The sequence below is a fragment of the Acanthaster planci genome, linkage group LG01, assembly GCF_054643075.1.
Source record: "Acanthaster planci isolate LZ-2023a linkage group LG01, COTS_SCS, whole genome shotgun sequence".
Lineage (NCBI taxonomy): Eukaryota > Metazoa > Echinodermata > Asteroidea > Valvatida > Acanthasteridae > Acanthaster > Acanthaster planci.
Window position 1 is genome coordinate 24,940,793 of NC_141777.1, and position 20,283 is coordinate 24,961,075.

The window sequence follows — 20,283 nt, forward strand, 5'->3', positions numbered from 1 at the left end:
TTCTTGGGACATCGCCATGGCGTCAAAGTGGACTTTACGAGTTTTGTAGACAAGGAAGTAAGCCAGAAATGGGGGGGGGGCTTGGTGGCTACTCCGTCAGCCATCCGGCCCAGACCGTCCCGTTTTCGCACGGGGTCTCTGATGGGTACTGGTACTATATTACACAGGAATATTTCTCGCTTATCGGGTGGAAGATTTTTGGAATGATGGCTATTTACAGGTGTTTTCAATGCCTTAGCTTAAGTTTTCTTTAGATGAACATGAATGAACTAAACCAAATTCTGTGTAATGTGGGGAAACTCGTGTTCTTGGTTCGCTGTGTCGTGTGTATAGGGTTTATAGCTTGGGGAGAGCATCAGTAACATTATGCATTCCTAAATCATTTTTAGGAAATTAAACCACAGGCAACTACCGGTATCCCTTCCGAGTGGCGTAAGTTACCCCCCCCCCCCACGAGCAGCCGAAGACTTCCCGAAGTCTGTGCCCTATGTGCGGTGCCCTTTGGAATTTCGAAATCGCGTCGGTTAATACGTGTAGTTTGCATTCAGTTCTGTGTGGTGTGCACCGGCTGTGCACACCATTCCATGTGCTCCCTTCCCGGGACCTCGACACCTAGAAACGAAGCCGCTAAAACGTTTACCCATGGTTGTGTGCTGGTTATAAGGGAGCCCCCGCAGCATGCAGATAACTGCCGCCCTCTAGCTCTACTTATAGGCCTACGGGCTTTTAATATTTCAATTTGAATGACAATACTTTCATCTTTCTGTCGGTAGCATACAGTTAGAAGCTGCTGTTAAAATAGGTTTTTAAATAGAGCTAAAAACTTTGAAGTCGGAAAGGGAGAATGGATTGGGTCATCAGTGGAGATGGCACCGCAGGCAAACAAAAATTAATTGGTTTTAACAGGGATGGGTTCTCCATGGTTTTAGCATTTAATGCGTGCAGTACCGTGTTGAACGCATGTTAGTCTGGCTCTGCTTGGCCGGCTGCTCGATTCTTGCATTAACAATGTGAACATACAAGGCATCAGACTTGGAGCGCCATTTTACGAAAATTTCACACGAAAAAATGGCGAGCAGCGAACCTGCGCCCAAAAAGAGGAAGAAGAAAGTGGACCCGTGTCCGAATCCATTGTTTGTTAAATGGCTTTCTGAGTGGAGAGACGAAGCAGCAAGTCAAGGAAAGAAGACTCAATATGCCTTCGGCAAGGTAATTCCTCCATGGTTGGACCTAGTCATACTAGTGCCATGACTGTTCGAGAACTCAAAAGTCACTAGGCCTACTCATGGAGGTAGAATCACATTCTACCTCCATGGCCTACTCCGTCCGTGCCGTCGGGGCAAGGGCGCAGTCATTGGTGGGCTTAATGCATGCACAGTCTTACAAACACGATGGAACAAATAAAAACATCAACATCTTGACGTTAGGACCTGGTGACTGTACAGTTACACATTGCCTTTTTTGACATTTGGACGTGGTCTGGCGATAGTAGAGTCCAAGTGGGCTAGCCTACCTTCCATATACTTTTGCTCCATAAAATCATTGCACTCAAAATACATTTTGCTTGCAGTCACCCTGAATCAAAATCCTCCGAATTCACCTCCAAAATGGTCCTTAAACTGGCCAATGTGCCTGGCTAAGGATTGAGAATCGGAGATTCCTATTTACCTATGATGACAGTAAGGTTTACTCATATGTGTATAGGCCTATGGGAAAAATAGAGAAATTTACCCTTCAAATCAGAAACGCTGTTGTTTTAGAGCTCAAGTCAAAGTAGCCATCTTCTTTTTTATTCAGCGGTTCAAACTGGTATGCTAATGTGTCTGAAGATGATGTCACAACTCACTGGCTGCATGCCTGGCTAGCTGACCATTCACAAAATGCATATAGCCGTGAGCGTCGGCATATGCCGACTGTTTCCTGAGTAGTGCAACGTACAACTGTACAACTCAATGTGGTCACGAGTAGCTTCTAGTCTAAATGTGTATAGTTCAGAAAACAGTCGTTGGTGCGCATGTGCTGACACGGCATGTATTTTTGGGATGTCGTCTTCTCCCAGGACATTAACATAAAGTTCAAATTGCTATTTAAACAAGATGGCAACTTTGAGCTCGAAGACAAGTGCAATTCCAATTTGAAATGGAAATATCTCTTTTCTTCCTAAATGTGAGTAAACCTTATCATCATTGGAATCTCATTTAATCCTAAGCTGGGTGCATCAGACAGTTTAAGGACCACTGCTGGAACTATGGGTTTTAGAGAGGAGCCCCTTATTTCTAGTGACAGCACCCATTTCAGTCTAAGGTTTCAAAAGAAAATCACTCAGCTTCACTCTGAGGTGCAGAAATATTTAATTAAATGCGAATGAGGTTTGCCTGATTTTTTTGTTTGGCATATTTTTCCTTTAATCAAGTTTCAAATCTGGAGTTGTTTCATGCTATTAAAGGAAACCAGAGATAAATACTATCCTGATAGGCTACATTGACCAGGGACCATTTTGGGGATTTGTTAACTTATACATGTGACGTGACTTTTCAGGCACTCCAAGCACTCAAGAAGTACCCCATGGAGCTGAAGACGGGAAAGGAAGCCAAGATACTGGATCACTTTGGAGACAAGATCTGCAACATGCTGGATCATAAGCTGGCCAAACATGTTGAGGAAAATGGTGAGACATGTGCAATCTACTTTTTGTATCTTGACAATTACTGCACCCCAGGTGAAAAACCTAAGCAGGGTAATTGGTGCTGGCTGGCAAAATTCTAAGCTGAAATTATCATAGCCAAGAGCCATCCTGTGGAAATTTGTAACCAAAAATTATGGTATGTGTCCTGGTTTTTTTCACAGGAATGTAAAACCCATTTGAAGTGATGTGAATCTTTTCATGAATGTCAAGAATGAGCTTTATGATTATACAAGTAGGTCAACAGATTTTTGGCCTGTTATCTTAAAAATAATAGTAGACCTCTGACCATAAATGATTTTTGGGAAGGTCTCTCTATCTTTGCCAGGAGAGCTGTCATCATCTTCCTCTGACATTCCTGGCAATGGTGCAAGAAATTCAGTGTCATCTCTTCCTCCTCCTGCATCGTGGAGAAGTGATGACCTGCTTGTAGTTCCCCCACTCCCAGACGACAGTGCCCAAGGGGACAAAACGGTGAGCAAAGTGGGGAACCCCCCTCTGTATTCATGTCTTGACAGTGGGTTTGATCAACCAGCACCTTGTTGGCAAAACCCACACTTTGTCTCAAGGTGTCCACTTCAGTTTTACAGTCTAGTTCATCTCTAACCTTTTGACGAGAAGATGCTAACTCTAAAAGCAAAAATAAGAATTGCCCCACTCAAACAATTCCACCTTATTTGCAGAGAAAGAGGCGTCTGTCAAATCGAGGCCCAAGGGAGTACGTGCCGATCTACAGATCGGGTCCATATGCTCTGATCCTTACACTGTACCGGGAGTATAAGGTTTGTCTAAACTAAATGTACTCTAAATTAAAATCCTGGTATCCATATCGACGAGAGCATCGCCGATCAGTTTCCAACGATACACGATCATATGGAAACACTTTATCGTGACTGATGCTAACAGGACGTGAAAGTTGGCAAGTTGCTGTCGTGTATTTTATCTGACTTGTTTTTGAGGAGACTCATCTCTAAAGTTTGCTTTAGGTGACTGAAACTTTAGCCAAATTATTGAACCCACTCTGTGGATATGAGTCAGATGTTGACAAAAAAAAACAAACGACTGCCGATTTGTGTTTGATTTAAACCTCTGTGGGACTTAAGTTTTTGCAATAAGAATTGTTGAAAAAAAAAACCTTTTTCCAAAATTTGATAATATTGTTGGAAAAAAGCGTTCAGAAATATAAGAAGGCGTATAAAATGTAAGTTCAATCTTGTGCGGATGATTTTTACCACGAAAATACTGTAATTGCCAAAAGTGATAAATTTTCATGTGAATATGTCACTACAAGGAGCTGAAGATCTGATGTTGAATTATTGTATTTCAGAAGCCTACAAGTAGAGGCTTCATGCTGAAGAATGAACTGCAGAGAGAAGCCCAGCCATTAAGCGAGAAATCCTTCACATTAGTAAGGCGGTACCTCTTGTTAAATATTTCTTTGCACGATTTCCCAAGTTGGGAAAAGTTTATTGTTCTCCAGGAAGGACTGGCCAGTGGTGTATCCTACTCCAGGTTAAGTCCCCAGAGAGAGCACCGAGTGTTTTTAAAAAAAATCAGAAGTGATTCTAGGAAAGTATTCTTGAGTTTGTGTTAATACGGGAGCGTGCTCAGGTTAACAGTTGAGTCATATCGAGGTGCTCACATTACTTAGAATGTTTTGCACGGTGCCTTCTTCAACAAAGAGACTGAAATTTTCAGGTAGTCAGAGCTTGCTTGACATATTCATGCGATAGATTATTTTCTTTGCGCACAAGTGTCTAGCAAGATGTTGCAATGACACAAGTTAAAGAATAAAAGAGTATTTCTTACCATGGTCAACACATTTTTTTTCTGGTTGTTAAAAGGACTCACAGAAGTCCAAGGTTACACTGCAATGATATAGGCCTAATCTTGTTGGATGAGTCATAGGCTTTATCTTTTGGACCCATGGCAGTGTAAGGAAAAAATATTTTCCCCCCAGAGAATGCATGGCACCCTCAGTTTGTCTGAAGTGCAATGCTTCCTTTGATGTGGAAAAATTCCATGTCCCACGTCATATTACTTGGCAGTCTTAGAAGCTCTCTACTTTGTTTTCGTCTTTGTCCAGCCGGATCCTGGGTCTCACTACACTGCATGGTCATCCATGAGCACCATGATAACCAAAGGCTACGTCTCCAAGGAAGGCAGCCCAGCCAGGTAAGTGGAAATAGGCAAAGACTTTCATCTCAAGAGGAAGACAGATTAAAATACACACAGGCACATGAATGATTATGACATCACACCTTTCTTGACCAATCTGCATTGGCAGTTGCTCCCCTTTTTGGCAACTTTCCAGTTCATAAGTGACTGTGTCATGTTTTTGCATGCTCAACTGATTACCACATTGGCTAATTGGCCGACTTTGCACTTGTTGTTGGTGTTCTTTTCTGCTTAGCTCATTCATATGTAGCACAGAAAGTGTATGTTGTGTAGAGTAATAGGCTTATATACTGATGACGTCACACTTTGTTCACATGTGCACTTTCCTATGGAGCCTGTGGGGGCCCAGGCATCACGAGAAAGCACACATGTAAACAGAGTGTGGCGTCATTAGTACAGGAGTCCAATGCGTAGTCGCAACTCACCTCTCAAGACGTACATGTATTCCTGAAACACTTATGAGTCCAACGTGGTTGGAAGTGCCTTAGTAGTTCAGGAACAATTGTTACACATACAATGTACTCCTCATTATACTTTCAAACTTTCGCAGTTTACAAGACCCTCCCTCTGCCAATTGTTAGGATTTCACTTTCATTTGGGTTTAGGTACAGCATCACTGATGGCGGATGCCAACTGGCTCGCAAGCTGGAATTGGTGGAGGCACAATTTAGACAGCACACAAGTGGTAGAAGTTCTACAGTCCAGCCCACTGCTTCAGCCGGTCAATCAAAGAAGAGAAAAGAGGCACCAAGGTTACTGGATTCTCTGAACTTGCTCTTGTTCTTAAAAGTCGCCAACCCTGCTGTCTAATTGTTTTCCAGATTTACGTAGTTGCTTCTATACCGTGTTATGTTGGAATAATAATAATGATATCAAAGCATTTATCAGGTGCACATTATCCCTGCTCATTAGGCTCCAACGTACAAAAATTGCATAGACCATCTCAACTCCTTGGGGAGTATACAAGCCCAATGCTGCCATATCAGGCAGAAAACAGCTAAACATAATAACCTTATATCCTTCACAGGCACCCCTGGACGGAGAGAGGCAGTAGGCGTAAAGCGAAATGCCCAAAATCTCAACATATTGCCAGCAGCTGGATTTGAGCCCCCAATCCTATGATTGGAAGCTACTAACCACTAGGCCGCATGCCCCTCATTGTCTTTGGGAAAAAATGCTTGATGGCAGCAATTGCTTCTAAAGGCTTTTGTCTGACATTGTCACCAATATCACAAATTGACACAAAGTGGTACTTATGGGCACACCTCATGCCGACAGTTTACAGTTCTGTGATTTTCATTTCCACAAATTAACACACGAGTTCACATGCATAAAATTCGAGTGCACATGCTTAAATTTCGTGTCAGTTTTTGACACCGTTGTACTGTTTTTATGAAGTTTACCCCAAAAGAGTAGTTTTTGACGTGTATATTTTATAAAGGCCAATCTTGAAAAATTTCAATTTTATTCTGTGTTTAACAGATCTAACACCAATCTCCCCACCACTGCACCACCACCTAATGCCACCTCCCTTGCCACATACCATGACGCACCCCTACCCACACAGGGTGATAAGTTGGAGTACTGGTACGTCGATGACCACGGCAACCAGGTGGTTGCTAAGGATGACGCTGCCGTTACCGTTGATGGTGCGTATGTTCTTTGATATAGAATCTCCGGATAGACAGCTCAGAAGATCGGAAGATTTACAGTGGCATTGTGATGAGTTGCTTTCTTTATATCGTTTGATGATAATAGTGAAATGATGAGTCAATAATGATGACCATGAGAGCAGAAATAAGAAAAGACAGTGTGTTTGCAGCTAAACACAAGCTAAAACTGAAAAGTGTTTGGATTTTACTACATGTACTTCTATGATATGAATGATTGTACACCGAGCCACATCTAGACTTTATATCAACTATGGGAGTTCAGGGAATAAATCATTAATCGGTAACTTTAACCCCACATATCTTTCAAAATCCACTATTTCTAAGGATAGATTTGTACCGGGTAGATGTTAATTAATTGTGAGTATGCTTGTGTTTTTTTTCCCAAGCCTTTGGGGTAAACACTGAGTATACAGTGTTTTACTACATGTCGGGCAGGGCCAAAAATTCCAAAACTAATTTAAAAATCCACTTGGAGGTTTGGGATTAATCTGCAGGACCCTTTTATCAATTTCAGCTCTTTGTTACATTACACAGGGCCTGATAGTCATTGAAAGATTAGAAATAGTGTGCTGTTAGGTTACTGCATAGTTCCAATTTATAGACATGATTTGGAAGTTTCCTGCTGGGCTGAAAATGCCTGCACCAAAAGTGCAGCAACTGTTCTTGCTCACGCTTCATCTTTTGTCTTTCCGACCAGACGAAATATCCATCGGGTTTCTCATCAAAGCCAACGAGGCTGCGCTGAAGAGGTCAGGAGTGCGATACAAGCGCGACTACACAATGCAAGTAGAGGGAGGCATGATCTTTGCCTATCTGCACAATGATGACGCCGCTGAATATTGTTCCGTTCCAGCTTCATCTACCAGCTGGGGTACACATTCATTTTTATTCCAGAGGCATGCTCTTGTTTTCTTTTCCTGATCGCAAATGGGAGCACTGTTTTCCATTTGCACTCAAACATTCCATTACATTGTTGAATATCTGACAAGTTCCCACAATATGAGTCCTAAAGTTTTTGTACGTATGTAGGTCAATCAGTTTCCATACCTTTTATAAAGAGCATGTGGAGTCCTTCACATAAGTGTATTACTCATTTTGACATACTGATGAGCTTTGTTCTTCTGTAGCTGAAGCATTTGACTAGTCCTCTTGATTTCTGCTGTGCATGCTTTGCTTAATGGTGTGCAACTGTAGCTCTGATGAGTTTGGCCTTATTAAAGTAATACACTTTGGTTACTTATGGTAAACAGTTCAAAATGGACTGAAGTGTGCGTCTCACAAAAGCAAAATCTCCGAGAGTGTGGTGAGAACCAACTGTAATTGTTTACTGTGTTCCTGTTTCCTGAAGCCGTATCAAGTTTAAGGCATGATGACCCCCTTCCAAGCCTTCCGTCCTCCTTGTCGAATCCCACTGGCCCACCAAAAAAGAAGACACAACGGCCAGCCCGCAAGGACAAACAAGCAGATTCTCTGCTCAGCACTGCCTCCTCTGTCTCGATGTCAAGTAGCTACCCCACAACAAAATCCGATAGCCAGTGTTACCGAGCGTCACCTGACCTGATCCCAACGTCGTCATCTGACAGACTGAATCTCGCCACGGACATTGTGAACAGTGCGCTTAGAAACTCTGAGTCCAGCAAACTCAACTCACAAACCAGCTGTACCTCTACCTTGTCGTCCATATCAAGTTTATCGGACAGAGCAGGATCTTTGCAAGGCTCAAACAGTCAAGACAGTGACGGCAGGAACTTGGCAAGCTCGAAGGAACCCCTTGTACCTCTGTATGTGCTGCAGCCGGGTACCTTTGACATTGTGCTGTGCGTTGACAACTGCGAAACTGCAGGAGGGTAAGCCACTTAATTACACAATACAACGTATTGAAATAGTGTGTAATGCCACAAGACCTGTAAGCATATAATGACTAACCTCTCCAATTCTTTGTCTCGGTTTTTTTTTTTTTTTTTTGCACGCCCTAAAACAGCCACAGCAGAATCCGCCCTCCCCAAGACCTTGACTTCCCCGTACCAGATCTTTTTTGAAGCTGGGCATACATTTAAAGACGTTAATTATAAGTACAATAGATTTCTGAAGTTTTTTATTCAGTCGGACTTAGGGTTTTGTTGTTACGGTCAACTTATACATCTGGTTGGCAGTCTGTATCAGATTGTGTGAATTGAGCACATTAAAAAGTTAACATTTTGGGCCAGTCTGAGAAAAAATGGCATTTCACGAGAATGGCATGTCTGGTTTTTATGAACTTGTGCCCAAAACGATCATTAGGTGTTACTGGCAAAAACTGCCAGGAAGTTCGGCATGAAGGGGAGCTTTTCAACGTTATTGGAGAAGATTGATAAAGATTTTTGTTGAGGATCCTTCCCACCAGCTCTTTCAGGGTTTAAGAGGCCCTGCCTTTTCATGTGAGGTCGTTAGCCTTCATTCCTCCCTTGGCTTTTTTTTTACTTGGAGCCTATCTGAATCCTCCAAATTTCTAAATCCACCACCATGGCAGAAACCAGTGGCACATTTTCTTATATTTGAACTTAAAAGTTTGTTGTGAGGAATACTGGCTTGCCTGTAATTTCCTGAAATTTGCAAAAACCTTCTCAAACCCAGGTAAATTTGTAGGGATCAGAAGGTTATTTCTCTGCCAACATTGAGTCAATGATGCACAGTCCCATCAGTGAATTGTAAAGTTTTGTATATGCTTCACTGCGTTTCATTACTGCAAATCACTTGTGAAGAGAATAAGATCAAAATCTCAAAGTCATCTGTTCATCATCGTTTTTGAGTGGTCTCTCTTCTAAACTCTCTGTTGTTTGGTTTTGCTAATTGTGCTGTGTGTCTTGCCACTGGTTATGCATTAGCTAGTCAGTATTACTTTAGTCAGTCGGGTCAAGAGGCATTAGCATCTCTTGCGTTTCAACGTTGTGTTGGCGGCTACCCTAAACAATCATTGGCATTGGCTGACAGGTTCCACAGCACTGGCTACCTTCAGCATCGCCCATTGAACACATACAGTGTATCTCTATTTTGTTCGATATCTGCTGTGCCATTTGTCAAGGTCACTTTTCTATTTTGTCACTTGGACGGATGTATACACAGCTCGGCAAAAAGCAGAAAGCAGCTGCTCCTGCCCGAACTGCAGAAGAACGGCGTGACTCTGGATGTGAGGAAGCTCCAGGTGGGCGACTTCCTCTGGATAGCCAGGGAGAAGCGGGTGCCCGTCCCCGGCATGCTGCAGATGCCCGCTGCCAGGGAGGTGGCGCTAGACTACGTGGTGGAGAGAAAGAGGATGGACGACCTGTGCTGCAGCATAACAGACGGCCGATTCAAGGAGCAGAAGGTAAGGTTGTTATCACTGATGTAATTCTGCCCCCTGTGTAGCCCTCATACTTAGAAATGCTTTTAAGACAAGCACAACGGTTCTTTTCGAAGTTTACAGATTCATTTTTAAAATTATCAAAACAGAGCCACCAATGTGGTTGAGCGAGTTACCTTGACGTTTCAGTACAGTCTTATTCGATTTTCCAATATTCTGTTTCAGTTTCGCCTCAAGCAGTCTGGTCTGCGCCAACCCATCTATCTAATTGAGGACTTTGGCTCAATTGATCATCTGAGCATTCCGGCCTCAACACTCAGACAAGCAACCATCAACACACAGGTTGGTAACGGCGTCTTTCATTGAAATCAACCATTTGAGTGGTGTTTAAGACTATAAACGGAACAACACTTTTTATTTATAGCAAATATTCATTGGGGTGTGACAGCTCCTATTGAAAGTAGAATTCTCTATTGTAATAAGGTGATTATCTTGTTTTTAAGCCCATTTGCAAACAACCCTGTGACATGTGCATGCCTGCACATTTTGAGTGACCCTGTGCACTGGCCTTTCAGAGCTGACACTCAAGACTGAAATTTGACTAGGTCTCTTGATATGTTGATTTCTCTGAGCTGATGACTTATTTGGCTTTGCAGCCATGGCAGCATCAATGGGTGATCATTCTGTGGAGATTCTGTACAGAGGGGGGCTTTTGTTAGTTTTTGAACACACTTAGTGTTGATAGACACTAACACTGATACCATTGTGCATCATCATGCAGTCCACCAAACCGTTTTCAGCTGTAAATGATTTCTAACCCATCCGTTTCATTTTCTGTCTGTATGCACAGGTGGTCGATGGTTTCTTTGTAAAACACACTCGTGACATCAAAGAATCAGCCGCCTATCTCACCATCATGACTAGATACCTTCAAGGGCATTACTCGGTATGACTGTGTCCAAGCTCCAAGTCTTGCACAACACTCAGTACCCGAAACAAAGTTTTTGAAGGGTAGTTGTAATGGAAAAGATGGTGTTCTCTCTTGTTGAAATGTTTTTGTGATGTGATTGCGATGGGATGTGGCTACTTTGTCAGATCCAAGCAGGACCAGTGGGGGGTTGTGGTCTCCCTAAAAGGTGCAATGAGAGAGGCAATTTTGGGGGTGATTTCATTTCTCCTCTTCCTGAAAGCATTATAAGAGCCTCCAAATTTAGTGTTACCCCTCAGAAACTCCAGAACAGGTTTCGCAACAGAAATTCTGAACATTTTTGGGACCATCTGAAAAACATATTTTCCCTCCCCAAAAATGTGGTTCTTGATCTGTCCTCACGTGAACATCTGCTCCGAGTAGGAAGAAAAGAGTGTGTGTTTTGACACGGCAAAGACTGTCCTTGCTGGGAACTCACGGCATGAGTGCACAGGTGCATGCTCGTTTGATAGTGAATGCACTAAGCGCGTGCAGCCAGTTTCTCTTTGAAGATATGATCTTTGTGTGAGCACCAGGCACCTGCATGAGCCCGGTTAAAAAACTTCCCACGAAGCCATCTCTACTTTGCAGTGAGGGCTCATCTCAACTCAAGTTGGATGACTTAATTGGAGTTGGTAAAAAACCTAACATCCAAAAGCTTCTGAGCCAGATAATATTGCTGAACGAAAATTGCGTGCTGAGTAAACAAAGAGCTGAGAGCCAGCCAAGAGCAGTGCACATGGCATATCATTTTGACTGGTAACCGGGTTCAGCCAAGCGAATGTGCTTGGCAAATCTCAACTCTGGGCAGCGTTATGAATAAGGACCTAGAAAGCTTGATGTGATACAAGTTCCAGAAAAGCTGCAGACAGTGTTTAAACCATAACTTTGCAAAGACTGCAGTAGGAACTAGTGTAGAACCAGCCGTTACCTCACACAATGTTCTCACACTGTACTTTCAACCTGTAGAACAAGACCCTGGAGGCCTATTGCCGTGACGACCTGGAGAAACTCCCCAGCAACCCAAGCGTGACGGACCGAGTACAGAAACTGATGACTTTCTCAGAAGTGTATGAGTCATCTGTAAAGAATAAAGTGAGTCGACTATATTCATGTGTCTGCCATCTTGAATTGAAAGTCAGGTAACACTTTCTATTTTGGGAGCCGGAGAGTAAAAATAACAGCGACGAAATAAATGTGCAAATTCATTTCGGCTTTTGTTCAGAAAAAGGTAAAAATTGTGATAAGCTATATCTAATTGTACTAAGCCACATTAAAAAACTGAAAGTGAGGCTTGGAACCCCAAATAGACTGGCACCACCCCATTTTACAGATAACATTACATCTGGTAGATTCAACCCTACCGAAAATGTCCAATTCATTTACCTCTTGAGACCAATTCACTTCAAGTTACCCATTGGATCCAATTTACATACCAATTGGATCCAATTCACTTACCCATTGAATCCAATTCACTTACCAATTGGATCCTGTTCACCTACCAATTCAATAACCAATTCAAAAACCAATTGCTTTTGCTTGGAATCAATTGGAATGCAGTTGGGTTAAGTTGGTTCGAATAGTAAATTTGGACCTTTTCACAGTTGGACCATTTCAAACTAATTAACCCCATTTGAATGCCAATTCACAATCCAATTGTAACCAACAAAGAACCAATTGAAACCATTTCAACACCAATTCAAACCAATTGAGTCCCATTTGAAAAATCCATTTGATGGGGGAAGCAAGCTGAAAACAAACCAATTGGAACCAGTTGCGTCCCATTTGAAATGTCCAATTGATCAAGAAAAGAAACAGAGAAAGCATACCAATTGGAACTATTTGATTCCCATTTGAAATTCCAATTGATTGGGGAAAATAAATAGCAAAGAAAAAAATGCAAATTGAAACCAACTGCATCCCATTTGAAATCTCCACTTGATAGGGGGAAAACAAATGGGAGAGAAAACATACCAACTGAAACGAACTGAGCACCAATTGATGGTCAATTGGACCCAATTCATTCCAATTAAATCCAACTGAAAAATCACTTGGTTTGAATCGGCCATTTTTAGTAGGGAAGGAACCAGATGGAAAATGGCTTCCCATGAATAAAATCTGTTGGGCACCTTAAAGAAACAAAAATGTTTCTGCATGTTTGCAGTTTCAATTTTTTTTTCATGTCCTTTAGTTTAAAATGGCATTCATATTTATAATTGCAGTAACAACAAATTCTCAAAATAAAATTTCTTTGTGTAATTAGTTGATGTAAATGTACCTGTCTTTCTACCTCACTGATTCTTGTTTGCATTCCTTTGTCTTAATCCTGTCATTTTTTTTCATACAGAACACAACAGTGACAGAGACCTTTGCAAAGCAGCTGTTGCAATTCAGTGGGCTGACTGCTGAAAAAGCTTTGGCTATCACTCGACGCTACCCAACACCTTCTGAGTAAGGATAACTTCCATCGAGAACGTGTCTTCAAAAAAGATCCGTCCATCTTTATGGAATTACCCTTTAAACCCCAGACATAAATTCTGTTTGCTGTAGGGGCACAAGAGAATCTTTTAAGCACAGGTTATCTTGTCCAATTGCTTTGTGTCACATCATGCTGAGGTGCACTTGAACAACATGAGTGAAATGGGTTTCCACTGGAGTTGTGTTTCATTTCGCTTACTGCTTTAGCGGGCCTGCAAGCCTGTAACTCACAACTGATTATGTTCTTTTCTGACTCATTTTTGATGCCAGTTCTTTAAAGTAGTGTTCTTGCTCTCCTTTTTGTCAGTCTCCTTTTCAAATAGAAAGAGAAAGTTGCTGGTGTATTTAAATATCCTTGTCTTGTCTTTAATTTGATGCAGTTTGGTTGGAGCATACGAATCCTGTGCTATGGAGAAAGACCGTGAGAAACTGCTGTCTCATATCAAATATGGAAAGCTTCAAAGGTTACTTGATGCATCAGTCATTTTTTTATATTTCATTAATTCAGTGTGCACGGAAGTTAATCTATTTTTATTTGTACGTTACAGCTGTTTGGTTAATTGTTTTCTATTTTTTTAATAAGTTATTTGGGCTTGGTATTTGGACATTTGTTTGTGAGTAGCTTTAAACCAGGCACATGTTCAGAATTTTTGCATAGAAGTGAGTTAAAATTCACTGTTTTTGTAATTATTTGTCCACTGCAGGAATGTTGGCCCCGTACTCAGCAAGCTGATTCATATGTTCTACTGCACCAACGGACCACTGTCATGATCAGAGCAAACTGACAGACCTTTGATGTACTGGCGGGCTGTCATCGATCGATCAATTGGAAATTGTGACATCATCAATACATGGGATTCTAAATAGACATAGCAATCCTTGTGTAGCAGGGTCGGAAATTGTGTTGCTTCCAGGAAATAGCTTTGCACAACCAACCTTGTAAAAGCTTCAAACACATGTACTTGGTCTATCCCTCCCCCCCAACCACGCCCCTTTCCAAGAGAATACCATTTACCAAACCGCTGTACTTCTGTTATTGTGGAGTCCATAGGCATAATACATGCATTCAGTTGCGTGCTAAGTGAGTATATTTTCCAAGGTGATTGGGCTAGATTCTCATGTCTGCACAGTAAAGCTCTTACTGAAAAATTGCAGTGAAAAGTTTTTATTGAAAAATATTGCTTTAAACATGAAATGGTTAAGACGATTTGGTGAAATGTGAGTATATTATCCCCCACAAACGGTTCTACAAATAAAAGTAGTCTTGATTATGGTTCTCCTGCATCTGGTTGTCATTGTCATGGAAATTGTACGTCTGTTGCTCATGGTAATGTACTATGGACACTTTTGAAATATTTATTTAATACCAGTAGATAAAGAGAAACTTGCAAGTGAAAAATTCAAAGCTGAATTCATCATTGTGTGTGTCTCTCTCTTCATTTGCCTTTGTTAGTGTCAGTAGGGTAGAATACGTATTAGAAGATTTCCTTCCCCATTTTAAAATGAACATTTCATATTTTATGTATTAAAATTTTAATTTGGATACACTGTGCAAATTGTAATTGCCATCACTTAAGAGTTTTAGAAACGACTCAAAATATTGAAAAAATTAAAATGTTTAGGCACTCTCAAAATGCAGTTCAACCCGAGTACCATACAACCATAATTACCACGTTTTAATTAATTGAGTTTTCTGCTGTCTGTCTTGTTCGGCAAAACTTTAATATTTGCCAAAAATTTGGACAAAGTTACTTAACCGCGCCAAAGTGTATTGCGCCAACAGTCAGTGCCCTTTTTCAAATGTGCATTTCTCGAAACAGTAAGAACTATAAAAGGAAGTAATAAGTTTGTACATGCATATTACAACAGTTGCACCGATAATAATGCAAAAGCTCATTGGTTTCACCATAGACCTGGAGGAGAAAAAAATCCTCAAGGTCCATGCGAAACGCGAAACTAAGTTGTTTGACTTCTGATACGATAACCTTGAGCAGCACGTACAAACAAAAATTAAACACGAGTATGGTTCCCAGGATTATTGCGTGAATTTTATATATACACCAGGGATAGATTGGTCGCTAATCGAAGTCGCACACACACCACATACTGACGTACATGTAGTCTCGTCAATTTCATTCCGTATCGGATCAACTTTCATGCGAGCAGCCGAGATGTCTTATCACTTTCTCTTCCTGACAGTGGGACTGGGAGTAGTCCTTGTCAATTGTGTCAACCCTGTGGTTTCGGTTGGGGAGACTGAACCGGCAAGAGTTGACGAAGATGGAGTGGTCAGGGCGGCCCATTTCGCAGAGGAAGAACTCAATAAAATGTCGAACGATTTGTATGTGAGACGAATGACAGATGTCATCAAAGCGCAAAAACAGGTACACGTAGGCCTGCTGTAGGCTGTAGGCCTAGGGGCCCAGAGTTGTCATGTCCGTGCGAAATTATGGTGTAAAATCCACAAAGTTGTCCTTAAGAAAGAATTAAAGGAAAGAGTTTTCTATATACATGATATACAGACAACACTAACATGACTAATTTTCTGTGAAAATGTTAGGCTCTAAATCAGTAGGCCTAAAGTGACTAGCATGTCCTAATAACTGAAATTTTGCTGAGAAAATTCCGAAGCATTTTACTTTATAGAATTTTTTTTTTTCTGACAAGCCTCATAGGTTTATGCACTGGGGCATCAAGCATGGCTGCCAGAACCGGGGAGGGGGGGCATGGGCCCCCCACTTTTTTGAGACGCAAAAGAATAAAAACCTGATATTTACACAGCATCTTTTCTAAGTTTGTTCAGAAAAGGCTAGTTTTCAAAATGCTTGGAAAGGCACACTAAATATGCTGACTTTGCTTGTTTTGTCTTGATCATCTGCCATCTTTTCTCGTCTTGGACGTCATGTCGAATTACGTCTTGTTCTTGTAAATGTTGTAAACCCATGGTACATTCGAGCGGCTACTCCTAGTAGCTTGATAGGATGCGTGCGCATTATCTGGAGTCAGTATACGCATAGTCCCTGCTTGCGCCCTGGGATAACACGAGTAGCTCACTCCACGGAGGATGGAATATTGGTCAGTGAGGGAGACTAATTGGTCAGTAAATATCCTGTTGGGGCTTGGCGGGCCGTTCAAACTCCTGTCTATTCCTTCCTCCATGCTCACTCCAACGTGGCAACCCCTGACTGGTGGCCTGGTACTGGTAGGTGGTTGCGCCGCGGCACATACTAGGGGTTGTGTGTTCTTATCCGGCGTCATGATGACACAATGTTCTTGCGGGTCACGTTTCTGCAGTTCGAGCGCAAGAACAGTGAACTTTAGATCGCCCTTTTTGAGTCAGTCATGGTGTGTCCGTATTGAAAGATCATACAGTGCACTGCGCAGGATTAAGTCTTACTTGCCAGCTACTATGACACAAGTGACTCAATCACTTCATGGTGTTACACATCCACAAAGACACTGCAGACAAGCTGAGTTTAATAGAAGTTCGAGTGAATTTACCCACAGATCAGATCACAGAAAGAGTTTATTTGGCAAGTTTTCAGAGGCAGACCTCTAGGTACTGTAGTCTATTACATGAAGAAGTCTACCTGAATTGTACTGTTGTGTGAATTTGCAGCAAATTGGTCTGATGGTTTCTGGCTACCGATATGTGACTCAAACCCTCCAGAATTTGGTATAAATGACAAACCTTAACCCATAGGAACAAATGGCATTCCCAGCTAGGATGATCCCAGCCTTTTGTTTCTCATACACAAATAAGACTAGCAAACTAGCATTTTTTTCTTAGGTTATTGCTGTGGAATCAATGTTAAATTAGTTTAACTGTCATGAAAATAAATACTGGCCAAAGGTCACATGCATAATCATGAAGTACATGTAGTCTGGATTCCTTTTGCTTAATGTGGTAGCTCAAAATGTGAGAGGCCAACCAAACAGTACTGTTGTATATGCAACACAATTTTACTGAATTTCTTGTCATTTCTTGTCACTTTGTAAATGCTAGCAGCTTTGGGGCCAAATTTCAGAAGCAAGTGGCCTGGAAAGTCCCCAAGATTGCACCACACAGCATCTGGAATCCAAAATTTTGAGCGGGCCCCGAACCCCACGCCGTGGCTTTGCAAAAATTGATCACCTAAGGATGGAAAACTCTGATCCCCCCCCCAAATTTTTATACCTTCCAAAAAGCCTGCATCAAGTGCTGTCTGTATATGGAACTCTTTCTGAATTGGCCACTAATTTTTTTTCCTGCAGTTTCGTACTGGCCATCTGAAAGCAATAACATGTCCTAAACAGTCAAATCTAGCAATGAAAATTGGCTGTTGAGGTATTCACTTAGAAAACACCTTTCCTCAGATCAGTCTCGTCGGGTTCTTGTACAGGGTTTCAAGCAGTGTCCATATAGGCCTGTGGAATTTTTCCTAAATCATGTTTTTGTGATAATGTCATACTTTATGGAGGGCAGATTTTGATATGTATCTTCATCATATTCATTAATAACGAAATTACAAAACATGACAAAACATTGAACTCATGGATGCAAATCAAATAGGAACAATGTTTAGCCTGTCCCCATGAAGGCACACTGTGAAAGCACTCTGTGGAGCTGTCCTGCTGGTACCCGGGTCTTTCTTATTGGAACTCTTTCTAACAATGCAAAATTTGGACAAAAAAACCCAAACATGCGACCCTCTGTATATTTATGAGTACTTTTTGATAATTAGGTTGTGGAAGGAATGAACTACTATCTGACGATAGAAATGACCCCGACTGAGTGTAAAAAGAATGACCCAATTGAGGAACTGGACTCCTGCAAATTGTTGGACAAACCAGAGGTGAGGGTTAATGATAAGAAACTAACACCTTTGAACAGGATTGTTTAATTTTGTATGCCTTTTGAATGCTGTATTTTTATTGTTGCCATTAACAGCCAACCAGTCGTTGTTGATTCTTAAATTTTGTTTTACAGAAGCAGATCTGCGATGTTGTTGTCAACGAGCGGCTGTGGGTCAAGGAGAATCCACGCCAGCTGTTGAAGTTCTCCTGTGAGAACGCACATCAGAAGTAAACAGGAAATGCTCCCTCGAGGGGCCGGCCGGGCAGACTCTTGAGACAGGCCGGCAGGGAAACAATGTTGAAGTTTATGCTATTCTCTCTTGATTGGTCATGTGCTTCGTGCTCCACATGCATATGAGCCTGTGACTGTGTGCAGCGTGCTTCTACCAAAGAGGCGTCCTTCCCACAGACATGGCATATCATGTTTCTCGTATTCTCTCACTGTGTGCAATTTTATATTCTGTAAAAAGAAATTATACTTACTTAACCTCATTAGTCCCAATTCTTCCAAATTCAATATAAATTTTCGTACATCTAGGGTTGGGGATAATGACAACATGTACGCAGTGAAAATGTTTGTGTGTGATAGGCTTTTACACTCTGTCTACTTTTATATATCGTCTGCTGTACAAATGAACTAATTGATGACACACAGTTTTTTCACGTTGTCCCATGGATATGGTAATTTCAGTGGTCGAAGACGGTCATGTCAGTTCAAATAACTGTATCTCACGTACTGAGTTGCATGGTGGCTTGCTGTAGCGTGAGTGGTGTGATGGACATGCCTGCCAGTAGAGCACAGCAACCTGACCATGTTGTGTCCAACTTAAATGCTCCCAGGAATCAAAACTTTGCTCTGCTTTTATTTTGATTGATTTCTTGAAACTGCTACTAACAACCATCATTTCTCTTGACTTACTGGCCCAATGTTGCCAACCTTTCTTGACGGTTAAAATTTGGATGTGTTTTTTCATTCCCTTAAACATGGGCTGATCTGGGGTGGAAAGGTGAAAAAAATGGCTCTTAGAAAGAGCCCAGATTTTTGTTAATGGAAAAATAACAAAGGTGTTTGTTTTTGTCTATTTCATTATTTTTTCCAAAAGCTTGTAAAAAGTGTCAATAAGGTTGTACAAAAACCCAAAATGTTTGGCCCCCTTCTAATAAAAAGTTTCGACTCCCCCCCATTGGGTTTTGACCCGCCCTTGCCCTCAAAGCAAAGCGTCCCTTGAGAGTGAAGAAAACACTAACCATATCACTGCAGGCGGCAATGGCTGTATGTAGAAGCTAGCTGTAATTGTGTCATTGTTTCTTATCATAGTCACTGCCATACAGGCAGGAATAGTAATGTACTTTGGAGCAGTGAATGGCGATCTCTCCATTATGATATACATGTACTTATAATGAAAGCATGACACACGGTGCAGTGTAAATGGTACAGTGTCGTGGAAACTGGGGAAGAAGGTATTGGTGACAACTGGTCCACAGTTTCCACACAATTTTGGGTTTTTCTCCATTGTAATTATTACACCAAAGATCTACTTTCACAAGTTGCACTATTGCACAAATCAACTAATTAATCTCTCAAGTCATATATGCATGTGTTTGAAAATATTTAACAAGAGATACATTTAATTATATCTTTATTGACACGTATTTTGGATTTATAATAAAGAAATTGCATTAGAACTATGCATTGGTACGCGTGACTAGTTGCAAATAGACATTGATTTTATTTTCTTGGTGTAAATTATTAGGAGTCATAGGCCTAAATCCTGGGGATGGGGGGGGATATATATCCCCCACTTTTTTGGGGGGGATGGGCTATTGAATCCCCCCACTTTTTGTGGTTAGCAAAAAATTAAAGTGGACTGTGAAGAATTTTTGCAGACTTCTAACGACTAAATGCATTCAATATCACTCAAAAAAGGAAAAGCAATGAAAAAAATGCTATTCCGAGTGCATATTACAGACGTACATTAATATAAACATCGACCTCTATATTGTGTAACCCCCCCCCACACTTTTCAAATTTTCATGTCATTCCCCCTCCCTTCCCCATCCCCCCAATATCCGGCACAGATTTACGCCGCTGTTCCTGAATGTACGGCATGGAGCCTGGAGGGAGTAAGGCAGAAGCGGCGGAACACGG

General features: G+C 41.5%; 2 protein-coding genes across 2 annotated transcripts; both read left to right on the plus strand.

Annotated features, from left to right (window-relative positions):
* Positions 1–441: 441 nt before the first annotated feature.
* mus81 (MUS81 structure-specific endonuclease subunit) lies at positions 442–14,709 on the plus strand. Its single transcript, XM_022252993.2, has 17 exons — positions 442–1,209; positions 2,539–2,668; positions 3,012–3,157; positions 3,367–3,465; positions 4,011–4,091; positions 4,770–4,858; positions 5,467–5,613; positions 6,344–6,510; positions 7,232–7,405; positions 7,883–8,381; positions 9,637–9,877; positions 10,079–10,195; positions 10,704–10,799; positions 11,790–11,915; positions 13,168–13,271; positions 13,679–13,762; positions 14,003–14,709. The coding sequence occupies exons 1-17, from the start codon at positions 1,069–1,071 to the stop codon at positions 14,067–14,069; spliced, it is 2,508 nt and encodes an 835-aa protein (XP_022108685.2). The 5' UTR covers positions 442–1,068; the 3' UTR covers positions 14,070–14,709.
* Positions 14,710–15,378: 669 nt separating this feature from the next.
* On the plus strand, positions 15,379–19,833 carry LOC110988972 (cystatin-like). Its single transcript, XM_022253000.2, has 3 exons — positions 15,379–15,682; positions 18,023–18,133; positions 18,268–19,833. The coding sequence occupies exons 1-3, from the start codon at positions 15,455–15,457 to the stop codon at positions 18,364–18,366; spliced, it is 438 nt and encodes a 145-aa protein (XP_022108692.1). The 5' UTR covers positions 15,379–15,454; the 3' UTR covers positions 18,367–19,833.
* Positions 19,834–20,283: the final 450 nt, after the last annotated feature.